A 23,748-nucleotide genomic window follows, 5' to 3' on the forward strand; every position below is an offset into this window, starting at 1 on the left:
GTGGGTTTGCCAGTTCCATCTACTGAAATATACCCAACACCTCTGGTATTTACACACACAAATATATGTTAGTCATAGTTAGGGATTGTGAGCATTAACAGATCAACAAATATTGCTCCTCATTTAGGTTTCTGGAGAGAAACTTTGCCACCTACAGATGCTTTCAAATCTCCAGTTAAGCTCTTTCATGACCAACTAAATCTTGTCTGCTTTTTTTTCACAAATGCTTTTTCCATCTTTATAGGGACTTTGCACATTCCTTAGGAAAGAGTTGAGCAGCTGTGGGAAGAAGCATCCTTTCAGATATTTGCTAGTTGTTACAGAATGGGGGGTGCCTGGCTCAACAGTACACGTGAAAAAGATCTTGGAGTCCTCGTGGACAACAAGTTAAACATGAGCCAACAATGCGATGCGGCGGCAAAAAAAGCCAATGGGATTTTGGCCTGCATAAATAGGAGTATAATGTCTAGATCCAGGGAAGTCATGCGACCCCTGTATTCTGCTTTGGTCAGACCCCACCTGGAATACTGTGCCCAATTCTGGGCACTGCAATTGAAGTGAGATGTTGACAAGCTAGGATGTGTCCAGAGAAGTGTGACTAAAATGATCAAGGGTCTGGAGAACAAGCCCTATGAGGAGCGGCTAAAAGAGCTGGACATGTTTAGTCTGCAGAAGAGAAGGCTGAGAGGAGACATGATGGCCATGTATAAATATGTGAGGGGAAGTCACAGGGAGGAGGGAGCAAGCTTGTTTTCTGCTGCCCGGGAGATTAGGACATGGAACAACAACTTCAAACTACAGGAAAGGAGATTCCATCTGAACATTAGGAAGAACTTCCTCACTGTGAGAGTTGTTCAGCAGTGGAATTCTCTGCCCTGAATGTGGTGGAGGCTCCTTCTTTGGAGGCTTTTAAACAGAGGCTGGGTGACCATCTTTCGGGGGTGCTTTGAATGCGATTTTCCTGTTTCTTGGCAGAATGGGGTTGGACTGGGTGGCCCACAAGGTTTCTTCCAACTTTTTGATTCTACAATTCTATGAAAATAAATTGGCTTAACACAATGGGGATCTGTCACTGCCCAGCTGAATGTATTCAACCAGTTTGGATCTTGCTGTGGACATTAGCAATTGTCACCAAGATAACTTTTCATAAGCCTAAATTCTATTCATACACATTATAACACAGCTTGTAATGTGCTTGCATATGCACTTGGCTGTTCATAAAGAAGGTAGATGACTTCTTACTTAGGTTGTGGTGAATTTTCATTTACTCTGACAATGTGTTCCAACTTAGTAAATTTCATTCTTATAGACAAGAATGAATAATTTGATCATTTTACCCTTCACTTAAAAAAAATCACTTAACACCAAGCAATTTTCAAAACTCGGGACTTGTTCTGTGCAGTTCTTGGGGGAAAAACACAATTTTCTACCCCAGAAACAGGTTTCTTGTGCAGAAAACAAAAAAAAAACACTTATGGAAAATGTGGCTCATAGGCAGTCCAAGTGTGTTGAAAGCTTGCCTGTAGATGGGCAAGCTTTCATTTTCTACAAATCACCGACTGAATCCACAATATATCAATTGTCCTTTACGCAATTGGCTCTGTCTCATCCCAATGATATGCAAATCTGTCTGGATGTAGTGGCCCTGAACATGAATGTAGTCTCTTGCCTAATTCTGAAAAGGCATCAGACAATAAGGAAAAGTGACAAAAGTTGCATGCTGTTGTGGGTGGGACTGGGCTGGGGATTATGTGTTTTAAAATGCATTTTAATTGTATTTATTATATTTTTATTATATTTTAACTCATACAGTAGTATTTAATTTTTTAAAAATTGTATTCACTTTGTTTTAAATTGGGACCAAAGTATGTGGTTGTTAGCCACCTTCAATCCCTCAGGGAGAATACAATAAAAATACAATAAAAAATAAAGAGAAAGGCTAGCACATTTGTTATGACCGGTTTCTCATATGCAGAATACTGGCAAAGTAATGCCATATGCATCAGTACAAGCCTATCATTGAAAGCATTCTTACCTTCCCAAAAGATCACTGAGACAGAATGCAAATCCAATAAAGTAGAAAATTATGAACTCGAGTGTATGTACTATTACTTTTACTGTTACTATGAGGAATGAAGTGTAAGCAGTTGTGCTGAAACTTATTTAAAAACTGTGTGAACCTATCTCTCTTCCCCATTTCCTGAAAAATCTGGGAAGAGAGCTCAAACTTGAAAAACTCTACATATGTAGAGGTGTGTGTGAGAGAGAACCCTTTGCTTACACCCTTTGCTAAAAATGCTCAAAGAAAAATTACGAGGAAAATGAGTATCACAATATCTTAAAAACGGTTTGATCTGAATTACCCCAGGTTGGAATCAATTCTGCAAAATACTTTTGTCAAAAACAGAGTTAATTGACTTAGAATCCTGGTGCAGTTCCTGAAACCACCTTAGATATCACTCCTTCAAATGATCCTGCCAAATTGTAATAAAGTAATTTTAACCAAGGTATTATTTAGGCAACAGTTTTTATCAAAAAGAAAAATGGTTGGATTTAACTTTTTAGAACAGTTACGAAAGTATACTTAGCTATGTAGAACCGAGCTAAGAAATCCTGTTAGTGAATTGCTAAAATGCATAACAAGACTCTAGCAATTGTGTCCTCAATATGCATTGGGACTTCCTAACCAATGTCTCATTGTGTACGAGTACCACTCCTCTTGTTCATCAATCACTTTGTACATCAGTCATTTCTCTAATCCCTCATTTAGTAATATAGCAGCAGCTTTTTACTGAATGTGGACATTATGGAATTGCTTAATTCTGATTCTTGCAGACATTTGCTCATTTACCAAGTCCCCAACAGGATTCTGCCCCTGGCCTCCAAGTAGTCAAAATAGAGATGTTTCACACTGTTGTACTATAGCTGTCTTCACTGTCATGTCAGAGAAAACCCAAGTTGTGTAGAAATCTGGTTTGCTATGAATAATGTAGCATACTGCTCCTGTAGACAGGAACAGCTTAACAAACTCTAGGCCTCCATCCACAATTTGTTTTCTGTAAAACTGGAATGTGACCATTTGATTTGCCTCCCTCTGACAAGCCAGAACTGACACCCCCCCCCCAAAAAAAACCTTGCAGGTATGGCATTCTGTGTTTTATTATTATTATTATTGTGGGACCAGTGTACAAATTTCAGACAGTTTCCTGCTAGCATGGGAAAAGGGATAGTGATTAGACCACTTGTAGCACCACACTGTCTCAGTCAGAGTTAAATCAGATTTCTACAGGACTCTCATTGATATCTCTTTTTCCATATTTAAATATTTGCTTTTAATCCTCTACTTAAATGCATGCACTTCATCAGTGAGGATTCTACTATTCCATAATATTTATTACACATCCCAACTACTCAAAAGTGGTCACCTTATATAACAAAATACATCCCTTCTTGTGTTTTAAATAAGTCCCACTGGAGGCGAGTCAATTTTGATTGAGGCCCCAGTGTGGATCCTTAAAATCCACTATTGGTTGAAATTGATTTTTTTTTTGGCCAGTGGGCCTGGCCCCTCTCACTGTAATAGACAAGTTTCAGACAAAATGGAAATTTATGTTACAGGAAAAGCTGAGGAGCTTGGAGTTTTTACATCAGCTTTTAATAACACTTGGATATGAAAAATCCAAATCCGTTACTAAACAACATATCTGGGATGTGGAGTTGCAAGGGCATCTGGGAGAAATTAATCAGTAGGTACCCATAAATTAAAAATAGCTTGATGTTATTCACTCCAGCGAGTTGCTTATCCAAGCCAGACATCCCCAAATTCAAGAAATTCATTCATTCAATCCTAGCTTCCTCCATACTGCTTTCTATAAAGTGGATAAGTTCCTCAAATATACAGCTTTGCTATTCCTGATGAAGATGACAGTTGATTTTTAGTGCACCAGATTCCCACCATACATGCAACTAGTTAGTGTCAACAAGTATTATTTTTGCACTGGCCCACAGAATTTACAGGAACCAGAAAATTGAGTTATGTGAATTCAGAGAAATAGAAAGGATTCAAAGAAGTGGGAGAGAAATAGGACTTTCCTCCTCCCATAATCGGCTTTCGACTTCAACTGTACAAAGGTTTATATTGGATTGAAACTGCAGTGTGTTGAAGGGTTTTTTAAACACACCATTCAATCTTCTGAATCATGTTAGTCTATGACCCCGAAAAAAAGACCTTTAGTTTCTCACAGTTCCAGAAAATAGAAAGAAAATCAATATTGGAAAACCATTATGAAATGGCTCCCTTCCATGCATAGCTGGGTATTTGTGATACCAAAAAGATAGAGACCTTTGAACACTACTGTTTGGGCTGCTTTCTTGATTATGAGATGAGAACTGAATTATTTTCTACTCTTCGTTAGAAGAATTCCCTTTTGGTCTTTTCCTAGGCAACTGAATTTGCTTTCCTTTTTCCCTCTTTCCCGCCTGCCTTACTTTTTAACAAATGTAAGCAGTGAAATTTGTTTGCATCACCTACATTCAATATCATTTGTTTACCAGTCTGAAAAAAATCAAAATAAAGATGCTGTGGGTAAACAAAACCATATGCTACCAATACAACATTTTGCGTGTGTGTTTTTAATGAACTGAAAATTATGTTTATGTGTAAACAGAATTACATGTGTTGGGTATGTTTTATGTACTATAGTACCTTGCTGTGTTGTGCTGGCTGTCTTGCTAAGAGAGTGTTAAACAATGAGTCATATTAATAAAGGTTTGGTTAATTGTATTTCTTACCAGCGGTCTTTTTATAATGAATTGAATTACAATTTCATCAGAGCACGGGAACCTGTAATCTCTATGTATTGTTAGTCTCTGTTCCCCACTGTTTGTGAAGCTACCTGGAATGGATGAGAACGGACAAAATTAGGAAGATAACCAGTTTCCTATCCTAAACCTAGACAATTGTCAATATTGTCTCCTTTATCCTGCAGTTGCTTATATAACGTAGCAAGCCATTATATAATAATAATAATAATAATAATAATAATAATAATAATAATAATAATATCAGGACCTCAAGATTGAACTTCAAAGACTCTGGCAGAAACCAGTGCAGGTGGTCCCGGTGGTGATCGGCACATTGGGTGCCGTGCCAAAAGATCTCAGCCGGCATTTGGAAACAATAGACTTTGACAAAATTACGTTCTGTCAACTGCAAAAGGCCACCCTACTGGGATCTGCATGCATCATCCGAAAATACATCACACAGTCCTAGACGCTTGGGAAGTGTTTGACTTGTGATTTTGTGATACAAAATCCAGCATATCTATCTTGTTTGTTGTGTAATAATAATAATAATAATAATAATAATAATAATAATAATAATAATTAAAAAAATAACTTTATACTTATAACCCACTTCCATCTCCCCGGAGAGACTCGGAGTGGCTTACATGGGGACCAAGCCCAGAGAACAAGGAATTTAAAATACAAAAATTAAAACACAATACAAAATTAAATGGCATAACAGAGCAATATAGTTAAAACCATTAATCAAAAAGTGAAAATATAAGCATTTTAAAATACATCACAAAACACTATCATCACAGAACCAGAAGTGGGACTATTAAAATGGCAAGGGAAGGGCAGGGCTTTTGCAAAATGTAGGATAATAGGACCAGGAGTGGGATAAAGCCATTCTGAGGCTATTGACAACCCGCAGCCATGTTTCATTTCCAAACATGGGGTTCCTCTTTTTTTTAGGGCAGAACATGTGTTCCTTTTATCAAGTATCATTAGAATATTATAAATATGAAGGATTTTCTTTTTTCATATCACAGGGCTATAATTTCAACAGTGAAGCTATTTTGATGGAAACAATTATCATTGGGTTTAATTCTCCTGAAAGCTGGTCTTTTCATTGATTATACATGACTCATTGGATGGATGTATAAGATAGAGAAATTGTGCAGTTTGTTTCCTGTGAAGCTCAATGGGTCTGCCTTCCCTTTCTTTCTTCTGCCCCTCAAATGTATTTTGAAGAGTGCAAGTCGGTCAAGTTGAAAATGAGCCACAAGGAAACAATTTCAGACTCTTTGCATGAACCCCTCATTTTATTTTATGTTTTCTACATTGTGTGTTCAGGAACCTAAGCATTGTTATTGAAGTGCGGCACAGTGCCAAGTTTATTTTAAAATGTGAAGCCCTGCTAGGTTTGGCTTCAATACTTTTTATTGATTGCAAATGATAATGACTGGGTAATTGTGATGACCTGAAGACATTAGCAGTGGTAATGTCTACCATTATGGTGAAAATTAGCATTTAACTGGAGATGTAGGGATATAAATATTCAATTTGTCTTTACATGCAAAGATGAATACTTTCTGTAGCTTTCTGTTGGGCGGGGGGTCATTTCTGTGCAGTTTCCACATAAATCATGAAGTGTTTGAAGAAATGATTCAACATAGAAATATACTTACCGTGATTTTTGTGCCAAAACCAGTGGGTGCTTTTTGCATAAAAACATAATTCCAGAAACATGCATGCCTTTTGTGCAAAAATAATGCTATTTGTACAAAAAACATGCATTTCCCATAGATTAAAAAAAACTCCACGTGCTTTCCTAAAAACACTCGTGCTTTACACAAAAATGTAGTTTTTGCACAATGTATGCTTTTAATGCAAAACACATTTTTTCACAAAAAGTGCATTTCTATCCAGAATTGTTTCCCAAAATCCTTCAGGATGTTTCAGTACCAGGCAAATACTATGAAAAATTCTGCACTCTGCTATTTTTTTGAATGAGATTTCTTATGGTCAAGAAACTATGTTTTCAACTAGGAAGCAAATACAATATAATCTTCTTTTCATCTTTAATATAACACTATAACTGCTTATCAAGATCTGGCTAGTGCTGCTGTTATTTCCATATTGAGGGTGTTTACTTTGACTCATTAGTTGCTTTTCTTCAGTAAGATATAAGAGAAAATGATAGTTCTAGGAACTAGTTTCAGAATGAAGATAATATCATCCCGTTAGATTTTCAAATGGCCCAGGAGGTCCAGCAGGATGATCTTTTTTTTTCTATATGCATCTGTATAACATTGACAGTCCCACTGTCCCGTTCTCCCCTGGCCACTGAGGTCCCATCTACGCTGACCATATAATGCATTTTAAGATTGCATCAACATGCAAAACTACTGTATATACCAGTGGTTTTCAACCTTTTTTTTTACCAGGGTCCACTTTGACCAGGAACCATTTTGACCAGGACCACTTTGGCCAGGACCACTTTGACTAGGGACCACTTGAACAGGGACCACTTTGACCAGGGATCACTTTGATCAGGCACCACTCTCCAACATTAGTACTAAAGCATTATGAATCAATTTTTGGTCAACTTTAGATTTGGTTTGGTTATTTGGGGTGCTAATTCAGAAAATTGCATTGGATAGACTACATCAGCTCTAGTTTCTGATACAGAACATATGCCACCCAGTAGCCATCTGCTTGCCCACAGAAAAAACATATTTAATAATCTAGAACTGATGTGGTCTATTCAATGCAATGGTCAGCTCTGCGGAAAGAAGTGGAAATAAAATTAATAATAATAAATAAATAAATAAATAAAGAGAAAGGAGGTTCACGGACTGGATTTTCGTTCTTGCTGCCCACTGCTGGGCTGCGAACCACAGGTTGAGAACCACTAATATATACTCGTGTGTAAGTTATTTCATTTGTAAGTCAAGGTAGGATTTGGGGCAAAAATTATTAATTTTGATATATCCCATGGATAAGCCTAGGATCAATCCATGGAGAGGGGAAGGCACCTCAGGGAGCCAACTGCCCCTGGTCTCGGCCACCATTTCTCTGCCCAGGCTTTCAAAAAAGCCAGAAATGTCATCACAATTGAGAGAGTAGAATGGGTAGATGCTTCTGGAAAGGAATATTTCTAATAAACTCCTTTTTGTTCTAACAGCACATATTTTGAAATATTAGTTTCAGTGCCACTGATTTCTTTTAGTTGTTGGTGCACCATTATGAATTCTGGTTATGAATTTTTGTCTCAGTTGTTTTCTGAATGTTAACTTTCCTACCTAGCCCAAAAATTGACCTACTGCTCTGAATGCTGAGGAGAAAGATCACATACATTGAGGACGAAATACAATAAATAAAGGGACTTGGGGCAGCTTACATGGGGACCAAGCCCAGCATAGTTACATAATTAAAAACATATAACAAATAAACAATATAATTAAAACAAATAAAACCAGAAAAGTAAAAACATCATAAAAATACACCGATCAACATCACAACCAGTAACTGGAAAAAGTGGGAATGTTCAGATTTGAGAGGGATGAGCGAGGCTTGTGCAAAATGCAGAACAATAGGGTCGGGGCTAGAAATAAAGTGCAGGGAGACCAAAACAATAAATTAGGGCTGGGCGGCCATGGTCGGGACCTCAACCATTATTCATCGGCACATTGGAACATCCAAGTTTTCAATTCTTTATCGAAAGCGAACAGAGTGGGGGGAGGAGCTATTTGTAGTTTGGTGAGACACCAGCACTATTTGGCAGAGAATGCTAAAGAGTTTGTAAAACTACAACTTCCATGAATCCATAGCGCTGAACCATGTCAGTTCAAGTGATATCAAACAGCCTTGGTTTCACAGTGTAGATGCACATCAAGAGAAGAGTCCTGAGGTACATCTGAAGTAATTCAGTTTGACACCACTTTTACTTCTATGGTTCAATGCTATGGAGTCTTAGGAGTTGTAGTCTGATGAGACCCCAGCATGATTTGGCAGATAAGGGTGAAAACTTCATGAAAATATTGAGCATTGAGCTATTAAAGTTACAGTCAAGCTGTATTAATTCTAAACTGTATATGCAACCTTGGTCTTCTCAGCACTGCTAACAAAGAAACACACAGCAGCAAAAATAGAGATCATGATGCTGAATATTGCAGTGACCATTTGCCCTGTGATAGAAAAATGGAAAATAATCCCTTTAAAGCAGAGATTCTTAGCTAAAGTATCCAGTTTCTACTTACTTAAACTAATTGCAAAACAAAGCACAACCTCCAGAGGAATTCACCTACTGTATTTGATGGCTTATACAAGATGTGGAGGAATAAAATCTGTTCAAAATCACATGTACATTTAAAATTGTGAATACCTAAAAAAGCATATAATGAAAAAAATAAATGGCTCACAAATCTGTACATTAAACTAAACCTATCCAGAAAATGCAGACATTAGGGGAAATGATACAAAATATGTATAAATTTCCATGTGAGAAAGGGAAAAAGCCTTTCGTAGACTAAAAGGAACAAAGGATGGGAGAAGAATGAAGGTGGATTTTGAGAAATACAGCAAAATTGCAGCAGAGTTGTTCACATTTGTGGTGATGATACCGTTGTGTATATAAGCATGTAGCAGCCACTGGGCTGGCAGCATCCCTAAGTCTGAGTGATTGGCACTGGTATTGTACAATTTCAATTAATTGTAGTGCATTATTCATGAGAGAGGGAGAAGAGCAACACCAGCCCTTTTGAAGGAGAGGGAGTCTGACACAAGCCATACTGAAAAGAGTGTAAATTGTGTTTCCAATAGGAATCTTAGTTTAGATCAACTGGCTTGTGGTGCATCATGAATTCATAATACGCACTTTTGTACTGTAAAATCTTTATGCAGTAATGGAGCTAAACGCAATGTTTTGTCAGTGCCGAGAACAGAGTTTGCGTTCAGTTAAATCCGAGCATCTTTTAATACAATACAAGAATGACATCCCATTTTTTATTCGACATTTTAAAAATGGTTTTCAGGTTTCCTGTTTGGTCTAAATTCAAATGTTAACGGTGCGGAAAATTAATAAGTTACCCCTGTTGTGACCTGGAGGGCTCGAATCCTTATTCATGAATGGCGGTGTCACACAGATTTGTTGTTTGCTATTCAATAAAAATTGCCATCTGCTGAAAACCAAATGGGCCATTTTCTTCATAAAATTTCAGACGTTTCTGGCTCTTAACATGCTTCCATTGGAAAATTTTACAAGAGGAGATGTCAACACAGGCACCATTTTTTGTAAACCAGGAAAACTAATGTTTCTAGACAACCACTCCTATCAACGTTTTAATTGCTTATGTTGGCAAGATCTGCTAGGAGTGGAAATCTATCATTTGGAAGGTTACAAATTCTCCACTCCACATTTTAGCTTGCATTTTAGCCTGTATTCCTCAATGTGTGCAGAACAAACTTAAATTTTAGGTGGCAATCCTATATACACCTAACTGGAAGCTGGCCACATTGGGGTTTTTACATCTGAGTAAATATGTATAGGACTACTGGGACTTTCTATCAATTAATTGCATTGCTAAACTAAAGCTTTTGTTTAGGGGCCACTTACCTTTTTTACCAGGTCCTTAGATATCATGGGCAATCCCTTGTGTCCAAGTATGATTGTTTTCCAGAGACAGAACCTTAACATAAATAAATGATTGTGAAAACCTATTCTGGATCCTCGTGGTTTTTCACATTGAGGACATAGATTTCCAGATGGAAGACAAAAATGACAAGTATTTGCTCGACGTATTCCTTCCTTTCACCCTCTATTTGCACCTCTTCAAAATCCCCAGCACTGTTGGAAACTGCTAACCTCCAGTTGGAGTGATTGAGGGCCAAGGTTTCCCGGTTCTCAGTGTTTATTCCACATTTTTTTACGTTTGCCTTATGCTCATCTTCAAATTTCTTTTGTAGTCCACCAACATTCTGCTTTTCATTCTTGAGTTGAGAATAAAGTAACTGCTTTGGGATGAGGTTATTGGACATTAGGGCAACGTGGCCAGTCCAGCAAAGTTGATGGCACATAATCATCTATAGCAAATTCATTTTAGCTAACAAAAGAATTAAATTCCTGATTTTGCCCATCTTCCTGCTTGGAGTGGTCAGTTGATAAAACTGGGTTTTGGGGCTTTTCAATGTTTAAGAGATGGGCAGAAGAGTTAATTTCAGCAGGTGTAGTCTATCAGGGAAACGTTCATGCTATTATTAAAGATGCAGGAGCCCAACTGCTAAACAACAGACGGAACCACAGACTCACGTGACTTATGTAGGAAAGTTGTACAATGTTGCGATTGTATAATTATTTATTGTATTTATGTCTAATACTATTTAGAAAACAAAAAGGTTATGAAAACCTGCAAGTGAGTTTTGTCCCTCAAAGGCAAAGAAGTCTTAAGTAGTCCTTGGAAAGGAACAAGGCGAGCTGTCCTTCCCAGTCAAATGGCATTAGCTCATTGTCATGGCTTTTTTATCTCTTCATTTGGTATTCAACAGCAGAATATTTTTTGTGTAATATTCTTCTGCCATATTATTTCATGGAAAATTACTAGAATTCCAAAAATGACTTTTTAAAGTTTTTTTTTACATTTATAAAATACAATGGGGTTAGGTTCCAGTTAGATAACAAACTCAAGTTCCATTAGATACAATGGCATAGTAAAATGGCATCCCTTGTATAAAATGGCTGACAACTAAAACAAGTGCCGGAGAAAGCTGGAGGATCTGTGAAATGGTGGGAGACTATAGCAGGGGAATCTTCCATGTCAACATATTGCTCAGTCAAACATTCCAAACTGTTGGCTACTGCTATGGATACACAAAACAAAAATGAATAAATGACATTTTGTGGTAGATTTATAGGCAGTTGAACATTCATGCTAAATTTGCATTTAATGTATCTGTGATGCATGCTTCCTAGATTATACAGATAACACTGTTTGGGTTTGGGCTTCATAATGCCAATTTGTTTAATATTAAGGTTAGATTTATTTATTTATTTACTTATTTACTTCATTTTGCTCCACATTTCTCAACCCCGGAGGGGACTCAAGGCAGCTTACAGATCTGGCAAAAATTCAGTGCCACACAGGTAAACAATAAAACACAGCTCATCAAAATATAAACAATCTAAACATATAAGCAATTAAAACACATAGATTAATCCTTGTTTTAAGTAAATTGAGAACATTCTCTCCCCCCCCCCCCCAAATGTTATTGTTCTATTTAAAGCAACAGGCAAAATACTGTAGTAGCGGGAAAAGATATTGTTTGGGTTAAATATCAGAAAAATCTATAACTGGGGAAATCAATACATTAAAACGAAATCAAGTAAACAAGACATTATTTGGAATACATTTGCACCACATTTCTACAGAGAACACTGGTATTATGTTCAGATAGTTTCATGAATAAACAGAAGCGAGTTTAAATAAAATTGACACAGAGAATGGAAAGAAAAATCTATTAAAAATAAAACTTCTCAGACAATTCAATGTTTTAACTTTACTTAAGAAGGATTTTATATCCAGAGCCTCTCCTGTGATCTCTTTCTTTAGATTTATATTTGGGATGAACAGTTTGTGTGAGGTTTCCATAAATAAGTGCTCCTCTGTGACATTATATTTTATCCCATCGATTTTTGTATGCTTGTTGGATACAAGGAAGGGGTGGTGGTAAACCTTTGATATTTTGTTCCATATTGAGGCATTCTGCATTGAGTAGATAAATCTCTACTAGAAAAGAGCCTCAGAAATATCCCACCAATAAATTAGCTCTCACAAAGGTTCATCACCCCCAGATTGCCAATAAACCAGTCCTCGAATGCTAACTGGCCCTTAATTATATACAGTAGCATCACTTCAGATTGCTTAAGGCAATTCCGAGGCTCATTTTTTTCCAGCCTCTGGTGAGATGCCTTTTTTTGCTGTTGGGGTCTTGGGGTTAGATGTAAGTGGTTATTCACTCCTAGTGCTGTCGGTTTTGATTTCAGGGCACGCAAAGCCAACTGAACCTCCTGCTTTCAGAAACAACAGCAAAGACAGCACAGCTGCGCAGCCAGGTAAGAGTACAGAGGGGAAGTCTCAATTTCAGAGCAGTCTTTTCGAATCCCTCGTGGTTTTCTCAGGAGGATGGGGTGGAATATAAATATAGAGAACTCTCCAGATCCACAGGCTATGACTCTGGAGCCTCCATTTCCATCAACCACAGATCATCACATCCTATACATAAAATTACGACAATGTGAATACACTGAACCATCTGTGTGCATGTTACCACCATTTAGTAACATTGGACATGATCATCCACATAGAGTCCTGAAAATGACCACTTGCAGATCCAGATGGTTCACTGTATTAGGGACAGGCATGGAATTTAGGTTCGATTCATTATCTGTCAGAATGCTCTGAGATTTACACAGGTCTTCTTATTAGGATACAAAAAATGGGATTTTAAAAATCTGAATGTTGGAGAAATCAAAAGTGGCAGATCTAGCCCCACCCATTTCATATTGAGACAAAGGGATGCTAAGGAAGAGGAAGATCAAGTCTACCTTTCACCTCTTGACTTCTGTTCTACTCCCTTTCCTCTACCTCCTCAATAGAAAGCAGGAGAAAAGAGAGGACAGGCTGGCTCAGCTGGAAGTAAATTCTGAGATCTGCAACCTTGAAGAAGGGAATCCTACAGCAGGTGCCAGTTTTACCTGCTTGCCCAAAAATAGCACTCATAAGAGTTGTGTACTGCACCCAATCCAAATGAAGGTTTATGTGAACAAGGAGTGCACCCTTAAGCCCTCTGTGATGGACTCCAGATTTATGTTGTCCAACCCTTGTCCCTCCAATAACCTCCTGCAGCCCCATCGCCAATTGAGAAGCCATGGGACTGTGTGGTGTAAGCAAAGAAGCAGGACCAATGGAACATCAAATCACAGAATCTCCTAATCAGTATGGTTGTGCTGGCTGAAGAATTCTAGGAATTGTAGACCAATAAAGCAACTTTTCCAGGTTCTACAAGTAGGTCACAGGGGAGATTCCCCACAAAGATTTGGCCCCCAGTCTGCCAGCTAAATTCCCCTACCACCTGATTCTCTTCACAAAGGTAGCAGATGCGCAGGTGTATCAGAAGCAGCTTCAGATGTGGCTTAGGATGTGGCGATTCTTGGCAACCAGGCATTAACACTTCCACATGGAGACCTTTCATACTGAAGCTGCAAAGACTGCGTGGGCAGCTGCAAACTTGATGCCAGACATGAAAGAAAAGTAGTGCCAAGTATCAATACACAGATGTGGTGGCATCAAGACACAGCTGGTTACACAAAACCATCACACTGAAAGCGGCTTTTGGAATCAAGCAGTTGATATTTAAAGGTTAAGGCAAAACTATGTGATATCCACAACAAAACATGATTAGTATCCGCAAATGTTCTCTATATGTTCTAAGAACATGAAGCATATTGCAGTTCTGTGTGTAAGGCAGTGGTTACTGCTGGCTCCCATATCAGTGGAACAATGGATCAATTCTAGGTTTTAGTCCTGATTTTAAAGGTACTATACAAGGTATTGAACCCATTTACAGGGAGCGGATTCAGCATTTTGAACAGTTTCTTTACAGTTTGGACTAAATCCCAAAGTAGATTTATTGTCCTACTGACATGGAAGCCACCAGTTGCTACTGCAGATAAGCTTAATATACAAGAGTTAACATCACAGATCTTTGTGGTTGCTGTCTGCCTTCAAGTTATTTCTGACCTAAGTTGACCTATTATGAAGTTTTCTTCAAAGGTTATGCTCAGAGATGGGTTTGCCTTTGCCTTCCTCTGAGGTTGAGAGAGTATAACTTGTCTAAGGTCAACTGTGGTTTCCATGTCTGAGCAGGAATTAGAACCATAGTCTCCAGAGTCGTAGTCCAACACTCAAACCACTATACCATGCTGGCTCTCACAAATCTTACACACACTGTATTAGGATATCAAATATTGGTCCAACTATCATTTCTTCCCTCAATTTTCTAAACCATATATTTCTGTTTTCTTATTTGGGTGTATTCAGTTTAAATAATCACCACTTTAATAACAAAACCTTTCTAGGAATAGAGTGCAGTATTCATGCTCTGGTGCTGTCCCTAAAAGCACTCACCAAAGGTATTTTTGACAATCAATCATTTAGTTTATTCTGAAAACATTTGATTGTAGATCTAGAAATAAATGTTTGTACTTTAAGGCACTGAGATGCCAAACTGCCTTTGGTGCTTCTAAACTGCTACATCTGCCTTCATCTTCATTTCCTTGGTCTACAAAACAGAAACAGAGCAATTCCTTTCAAACCATCCTTTTATTCTAAATTTTGTTTAGCAGTTTAAGTGATTAGGTCAGAACAGCTGTTAAATACCCTTTAGGAAGCCATTATCTCCAAGAATGAGTACAGGCAATCCCCAAGTTACGAACAATATAAGTTCTGAGGGTTGTTGTATGTCTTTTGGGCTGTGTGGCCATGTTCCAGAAGTATTCTCTCCTGATGTTTCGCCCACAACTATGGCAGGCATCCTCAGAGGCTGTGAGGATGCCTGCCATAGTTGTGGGCGAAACGTCAGGAAAGAATACTTCTGGAACATGGCCACACAGCCCAAAAGACATACAACAACCCTGTGATCCTGGCCATGAAAGCCTTCGACAACACAATATAAGTTCTGCAGGTTTGTTCTTAAGTTGAATTTCTTTGTAAGTCAAAACAGTTACATTTTGAAAAGTGTAGCTCAAGCCATATATCACTTTTCAAAATGTAACTACACACACACACACACACACACACACACACATATATATATATATATATATATATATATATAGAGAGAGAGAGAGAGAGAGAGAGAGAGAGAGAGAGAGAGAGAGAGAGGGCGAGCTTTGGATAGCACAGGAAAGTGTTAACACCCCCATGGTGTTTGTTTTGCTGTCTGTGCCTCTGTTCAGAATATTTCACTGCACTTTTTGTACCTGTGAGAACTGGATTTTGAAAAAAATTGGCTTGTTGTGGAAACAAGGATTGGTGGTAAAACTTCAGTTTGCACACCTTTTACCCATGATAACTCTTTAAGGAGTGAACTTCACTTCCTCTTGTCTCACCCCCATTCTTAACTATGAGTCATTTGTAAATCAAATGTAACTCAGGGACTGCCTGTACATCAAATAGGGAGGGCACTGGGTTATTTGAAAGAGCACTAAGTAATCAGGAAAAAAACCAAAATGATTAACACTTCTGAAACACACACAGTGTCCAGTACAGCTGTTAGGAATACAGTTGTGTATCTATACGTCAATGAGCCAACTTGATATAGTGATTTGAGTGCTGGATTACGACTTTGGAGGCCAGGTCTTAATTCTCACTGGGAGACATTGGGTGAGTCACACACACTCAAATCCAGAAAATATCGAGATAGGGTTGCCATACTTTGGAAATAACATCTTCAACTCAGACCATGAAATCAGGTTTACACAAGCATCCTTTATCCTAGAGGGAGAAAGATCCTGAATTTCCCAGACATCTTATATGCATTTCTGGATGTGCCATGGGCGAATTGGAAGTGTGTAAAGTTACAGGGGGGAGGGGGGGTGCAACCCCCCTCCACTGGATTTTCTCCCAGAAAGTGGTGTTTACCTCATTTCTGGTTTTTGAGGTTACCCTGAGCTCCGTGTACACTCACCTCAGTGACATTTTCATCAGACAGGCAGGATGTTGTGTGGGTGGCAATTTCTGTTGCACCCTTCCCACAGATAGAGAACTGAGGAGATTTGGGGCTGTTATTGCTTTTCTTTAGTGACCTCTTCCTTCCTTCACACGTTTGTCTGGATCTGAGGACTTCTGTGGCAACCTATAACCAGGCTGGCTCTTGACACAAATCATCTTGGAACCTAAATACCAGACTGTGGACCAACCAATAGCTAATGTATTTGTAGGATTTGCAACCTGAGGCTACCCAAATGCTCTTAGTCTATAACTCTCACCATCCCCTAAATGGTGTCTCTGAAAAATAGAACTGAGGATTCTACCATGTACAACAGTGGTTCTCAACCTGGGGTCCCCAGATGTTTTTGACCTCTTACTCCCAGAAATCAAAGCCAGTTTACCAGCTGTTAGCATTTCTGGAGTTGAAGGCCAAAAACGTCTGGGGCCCCAGGTTGAGAACCATTGCTGTACAAGGTTAGGTAGTTTTGTTCAAGCTTTTAAAAATAGCTTTAACACCACCTGGGCCCACCCCCCATGACATCACATGTCCCTAGGCCTCAAGTTTTAGTTTTGAAATCTCAGGCCCTGGGGTACTCCTGACCTGGCCTCCCAAGGTTTGATATAATTTTTTCTCCATTTCTTTCCCCAGGAGCCCAGAGGCTGCGTTTGATGAATGGAGGAAGTCACTGTTCTGGCAGGGTGGAGTTGAAATACAATGACACCTGGGGCATGATCTGTGATAACAACTGGGACCTTGCTGAAGCTGCCGTCGTGTGCCGGCAGCAAGGTTGTGGTGAGGCCATTCAAGCTCCAAATGCCTCTTATTTCAAGAAGGGAACTGGCCCCATCCATCTTGGAGAAGTGAGATGCTCTGGGAATGAGTCTTATTTATGGGACTGTCCCTCTGAGAAGAACCCTGATTGTGGACACAGAGGAGAAGCTGGTGTGATATGTTCAGGTCTGTTGTTTGATGTTTAATCCAGAGTTGATCCATTTCCTAAACCTGGGCAGATGGGGAGGATAATCTCTTTGTCTCCAGTGACCAACCACAATAACTGCACCCCACTAACTTATTTAGGATGCGATCACAGAATCATAGAGTTGGAAGACACCAATGGGCCATCTAGTCCAACCCCCTGCCATGCAGGAAAAGCACAATCAAAGTACCCCAACAGATGGCCATGTAGCCTCTGTTTAAAAGGAGCCCCATCAGACTTGAAAGGACAGGAGGGTGAAACACAGAAGTAATTTTCTCCCTAAATCTCTCAGTCAGCATGGCCAGTGATAGCTGGGAAATTCTGAGCATTGTAGTCCTCAAAAGTAACGTTTCCAACTTCTAGGACAGTGTTAGGACAGACTTGGCTTGGTTTCCTCGTTTGGACAGTTTGGTGAAGAAAGAATCACCTTGTAAACAGTACTCAAAACTCCCATGCACCCTGAGAGTGGAGAACAATGGGAGGTCAAGAGGAAGCTGAGATAATTCTCCCTCAGTCAAGCAGGTCAGATGTAGAACAAGCCAACAACATCTACTCTTGTCTCCACCTCCCCATTACTCTGAGCCTGTGTGGAGAGGCCAAGAGCTGGTATAGAAGGAAATGACAGATAACCAGTTGCAACTATGTTCACTGGCCTGATGTTGACTGCATGCGGACAGCTGCTCTAACCTACATGTCCACTTCAGATGTATTCTGACAGTTGTGTGGTGTTAGATGCACATCCCTTTTCTTGCACAAGCCTAAAGGGAAACAGCAAGCAGAAATGCCATCTGTAGTTTTGGATGGTTATGTACATTTTGGTTGCAACTCATCATCAGTTCTGGGAAATGTCAGCTCCCTCCCCACAGGGCTCAGTGTTATTTTAATAGAGATTAGCACTTTCGCTGGGACAGATGGGGACATCAGTAGGACATTCCCTTAAAACTTTTTCAATAATTTCTTGTGAAATAAACATTATGTCTCCAAAATCCCAAGAGCCAGGGAAGTAGTGCTAAGATGTTGACGTTCATGTGTTCTGAACACTTAGTGTGTATCTCATTTAGGGGGGGAACATACGCATAGCCTGGTTCTTATATGAGTCATCATAATGTACTGCTCTTGTTCTGCATGTCAGATGATGAGTCTGGGAGACTAGATTTCAGCTCATCCATAGAAACCAATAGGTGACCTTGAACAAGTCACATTTTCTCAGTCTGAGAGGAGGGCAATGACATATCGCCTTGAAATCCATCTTGCCAATAGGATAGTGTTACCAGAGGTCAGAGTTGACTTGATGGCACTAGGCTTGAAAGAGGAGATTTCTAACCATGGCATTTTGGACCCGCAGATGTTTTAAACCAGTTTTCCAAAGAAGACCCACATAAAATGTGTTACAGTAGTGCAAAGAGAATATACCCAAACATATGTTACTGTAACCAGATATGGTTTCTCAAGGAATGGTGCAGCTGATGCAATTGTATTAACTGTGCAAACTTACTCCTGGTCGCTGCTGTAATCTGGGCATACAGGCTCAGGGTGGAGTGCAGAAATATACCCAAACAGCAAACCTTGTGTTTGAGAGGAAGTGTAAACTCACCCATTAATACATTCTATAATACTGGCAAGAAAATACAAGGGTAGGTGTTATTGTGAAACTTTTTGTATCAAAAATTAACCAGCAGTAACAAAGGGAGAGAGCGGGAGGGAGTGTATATGTATGTGTGTGTTAAATTATTATCTTATGAAGAAGGTCCATTTTCTAAATAAGACAGATATTCATATTTGTTTTTAGCTAATCTATAGTTGCAGTTGTCCAGCAATTTTAGTTGCAATTAGCCAAGATAACACCTCCAATGATTGTATTGCATAGAATCATAGAAACACATAGTTGGAAGGGAGCGCAAAGGCCCTCTAGTCCAATCTCCTTCCAGTGCAGGAATCCCGCAGGCAAAGCATCTGTTTAAAAATTCTAGCAAGCCTACCACCTTCTAAGACCATTTGTTCCACTATCGAACAGCTCTTACCACCAGAAAGTTTTTCCTCTTATAATTTGAATCCACTTAGGACCAGAAGAAAGCAAACTTACTTCATTTTCCACATTATAGCCATTCAGATATTTAAAGGTAGCTATCAGCCCCTGGTGGTGCAGTGGATTAAACCGCTGAGCTGCTAAACTTACTGACCGAAAGGTCGGCGGTTCGAATCCGGGGAGTGGGGTGAGCTCCCGCTGTTAGCCCCAGCTTCTGCTAACCTAGCAGTTCAAAAACATGCAAATGTTAGTAGATCAATAAGTACCGCTCCAGCGGTAAGATAATGGCGCTCCAGGCAGTCATGTCAGCCACATGACCTTGGAGGTGTCTATGGACAACGTTGGCTCTTCGGCTTAGAAATGGACATGAGCACCACCTCCCAGAGTCGGACACAACCAGACTTAATGTCAGGGTAAAAGCTTTACCTTTACTATCATTTCATATTTCATCTTTTGCATTGTGTAATAAGATTACCTTGTATTCTGAAGATAATTCCTTTGATGGATTATGGTAAAGACCTCATTCAAGAATTCTCTGCAATGTCAAATAGACATGTAAAAATAATAAAAGCTCAGCTGTGAAATATTGACATCCATTTACTATTAGTTTATCATATCCGAAAGTGTAGGAAACAGGAGAAAGAACAAATGTGGTGCCCAGTTTGTAAATGGAGGAAACCATTCTATTTTGCAGTTCTTGTCACTTAAATGAATATACTATGCATGAACCAGATGCATAATTCTAGCTGGATATGCAGATATAGCTGGAATTCCACCCACTTATGGGCTGTGATGTCCATCGGCACTTTCCACTGGCCCCTTCCTAGCCATTTTCCCTTGGCTGACTGCCTCCTTTCCTCTCCCACAACCTTCACAGATCACCAAGCATGGAGGCTGTCAGGAGGCTTAGATGCTTGTGCCGGCCGAGTGGAGGTCTATTACCGGGACATCTGGAACACCGTATGTGATAGTAGCTGGTACCAGGATGAGGCAAATGTCCTCTGCCGCTCCCTGGGCTGCAGTGACAAAGCCTCAGTCACGAGGGTACCTTTCGACCACACGCTGCCAGGCAAGATGTATTATGAATGTTCTGGAGATGAAGAGTCACTCGCCAGTTGTGAATGGCGCTACAACAAAACCACCCTATGTGACCAATTCAGAGCTGCTGGTGTGATATGTAATGGTAATTAGTACCTGAATCAGTCTTATGGCAAAGCCCTTTTCAGGTATTCTTGTTTAGAGGGCAGGAAACTAGAACTAGCCCATGAATATCCTCACTTCCCACTATTGTTCTCATCCATCTATGTATGCTAAAGATGAGGTCTTATGGTAGGGAATCTTTTGTCTCTGAACTGGTTCCTTTACAATGTAGAACCCACATTGCTTGAAAAGCCCCAACAAGAGACACATAAGACTGGAAAAACAAAAATCAGACCCTCAACATGTGAAAGGTGATGAGAATGAGAAAAAGGGGAGAAACCCTACCTCGTATATGCTTTATCTGCCTGAAACAAGAACATCTGAATAGAGGTTCTGTGTTGTCTTTCTCATCTCTCTGGTGTGGATTTCAAGCATAGAGGGTTTCAAACATACCTTTTTTCACTAATATTACACACCAACATCTGCTTAGCATTCTTTGTTAAAGATCAAGGGCTAATAATAATAATAATAATAATAATAATAATAATAATAATAACAACTTTATTTTTGTACCCCGCCTCCATCTCCCCAAAGGGACCCGGGGCTGCTTACATGGGGCCAAGCCCAAATAATTACAATAAACAAAATAAACAAAATACAGTAAACAAAATACAGTATAACAAAATACAAACGCAAATATGAAATCCACATGTTGCCATAATAAAATTTTAAAAGGTAACCGTAGTAAAAACATGATTTAAACACCAAGATAAAGTCATAAAAACAACTGGGTAAAGTGCACCAAATGAGTTTTGTAAACACAGGGGATAGGTAGTTGGCTAAAGTGCAACAATCAATGAGAGAACAACTTGGGACAGGGTGGGCCCTGAGGTTTTATCGAACTGAAAACGCAGATAAAGTGCAACAAGTTAGAAAATGGTCGCCGGAACAGGGTCTGTCATAGGGGTGAGAAATTCATTCTCCAAAAGCCTGTTGGAAGAGCCCAGTTTTTAAGCTCTTCCTAAATGCTACTAGGGTGGGGGCTTGACTAATCTCCTTGGGGAGAGAGTTCCAAAGCCGGGAGGCCACCACGGAGAAAGCCCTCTCCCTCGTCCTCGACAACCACACTTGTGACAGAGGTGGGAATGAGAGGAGGGCCTCCCCCAACAAACAAAGAGATCATAGAGGTTCATAGGAGGAAATGCGGTCACCAAGGTAGGCAGGGCCCAAACCATTCAGGGCTTTATAGATCACCTGAACCTTGAATTGGGTGAGGAAAATAAACGGCAGCCAGTGGAGCTCCTTAAACAGGATTACTGCTCCCTGTAGTTTGCTTCAGTTAGTAACCTGGCTGCCGAACGTTAGACTAGTTGGAGTTTCCGGGCCATCTTCAAGGGCAGCCCCATGTAGAGTGCATTGCAATAATCCAGTCTAGAGGTAACTAAGATGTGGACCACTGTGGCCAGATCAGACTTCAAGAGGTATGGTCGCAGTTGGCGCACAAATTTCCATTGTGCAGTTGTCATCCAGCCCATCATAGTGGCCAGACACTGGTCCAGTATCCGAGGGGCTTCCTTGGATTTTGGTGGAAAAGAATAGTAGAATTGGGTGTCATCTGCATAGAGATGGCACCGCACTCCAAAACTCCGGATGACCTCGCCCAGCAGTTTCATATAGATGTTAAAGAGCATGGAGGATAGAATAGAGCTTTGCGAGACCTCATAGGTCAATGGCTAGGGGTCCTGCAAGGCTCTATTCTATCCCCCATGCTCTTTAACCTCCCCCAGCTACACCATTTGGGACCTGCTCTCCAGGAAAGACTGGAGCAACAGCCAAGCCATGCCCCCAAGGCCCATCCCAGAGAGCCAACCCAGGCGGATACCATTGTCGATGCTTGCATTATTTGCCTAATCAAACATTAATTTTGGCTGTGTGCCATCTTTAAAATGTGAAGCAAAGAGATGCTATGTTTCAAAATTTTGCTGAATGAAAAGAGGTCAGAATGAAGTCCAGTGAGAAATCCTGCCTTAAACCTGGGATTAAGCCTAGGATTAATCTTAAACTTTCTGCAGGCAGAATTATGCCCATGAGCCATGCCATTTTCTCTTCTCTTTTCTTGCTACTTAAAAAAATGCTTTAGTACAAAAGTACAACATGCTCCTATAACAGAGTTTACAGGTGGTACAAAAATGTGACTCCTGATGTCTTCCCTCTTCTTTCTTTGGCCAACTCACAGTTCTTATTCCATAAATGCTTTTATAAAAGTTTAAACTTAGGTCAGTGACCAGATAAACAACCTGCTTTATCCACCAATCTCAAGCTGAGATAGCTCTGTCCTAGAACATTCCAACAAATATAGAAGATGCTCATCAATTATAAGGATAAGAAAAGGCGAAAATATTTAATTACGCACTGCAGAACAAAATAACGGTCAATTATAAATAGGGTGATCTGCAGAATATTCTCCATCAAGTCCTAAAAATTTGTGCTATAGCAGCTGGACAATGTATTCTTCAAGATAAATCATATGAGTAAAAAGGGAGAGAGACATTAAGTCCATAACCCTGTGACTTTTCCAGGATGGACTTGTAATCTGAATGTTCCAGGTGCATCCTGGTGAGTGCAGAAGAAACTATCATACAACTGGCTCATACTGGTCTATGATCAAAATAAATGCCATTCATTCATTCAGCCTGTAAAGATACTCCACTAAAAGTCAACAGATCCCATCTCGTTTTTGAAGCTAACCAAGGTCAGCCCTGGTTCGTACTTTTAATGGGACAGTGCCAATGAATAGTAGGTGCTGTGGGCTATATTTCAGAGGAATGAACTGGCCAAAACTCCTTGGAGGATTCCAGGCTTAAGAAAATCCTATGAAATTCATGGAGTTGCCATAAATCAACAGGCAACTTGAAGCCAAATGCACACACCCACAAGACACATACATTCTTTTCATATGTTTTACTATCACATTAGTCTTCTTCCATCCTATACTTGGATCTTTGGGTTTTTGTACCTGTATGATTTTGTCCAGTGTTTTAGTCTGTAA

The 23,748-nt window shown here is 39.7% G+C and overlaps 1 protein-coding gene across 4 annotated transcripts in view; it reads left to right on the top strand.

The window, feature by feature from the left end:
• Window positions 1-23,748, top strand: part of cd6 (CD6 molecule) — a 57,274-nt gene that overhangs the window by 24,814 nt on the left and 8,712 nt on the right. For 3 of the 4 annotated variants that reach the window (XM_008115843.3, XM_008115844.3, XM_008115845.3), the window contains exons 2-4: window positions 12,830-12,898; window positions 17,206-17,514; window positions 20,437-20,742. In XM_008115843.3, the coding sequence (XP_008114050.2) occupies window positions 12,830-12,898; window positions 17,206-17,514; window positions 20,437-20,742 (684 nt within the window). The remainder of the gene's footprint in view (window positions 1-12,829; window positions 12,899-17,205; window positions 17,515-20,436; window positions 20,743-23,748) is intronic. The other variant, XM_008115846.3, reaches the window with a different exon arrangement.

Source organism: Anolis carolinensis, chromosome 1 (assembly GCF_035594765.1).
Source record: "Anolis carolinensis isolate JA03-04 chromosome 1, rAnoCar3.1.pri, whole genome shotgun sequence".
Classification (NCBI taxonomy): domain Eukaryota; kingdom Metazoa; phylum Chordata; class Lepidosauria; order Squamata; family Dactyloidae; genus Anolis; species Anolis carolinensis.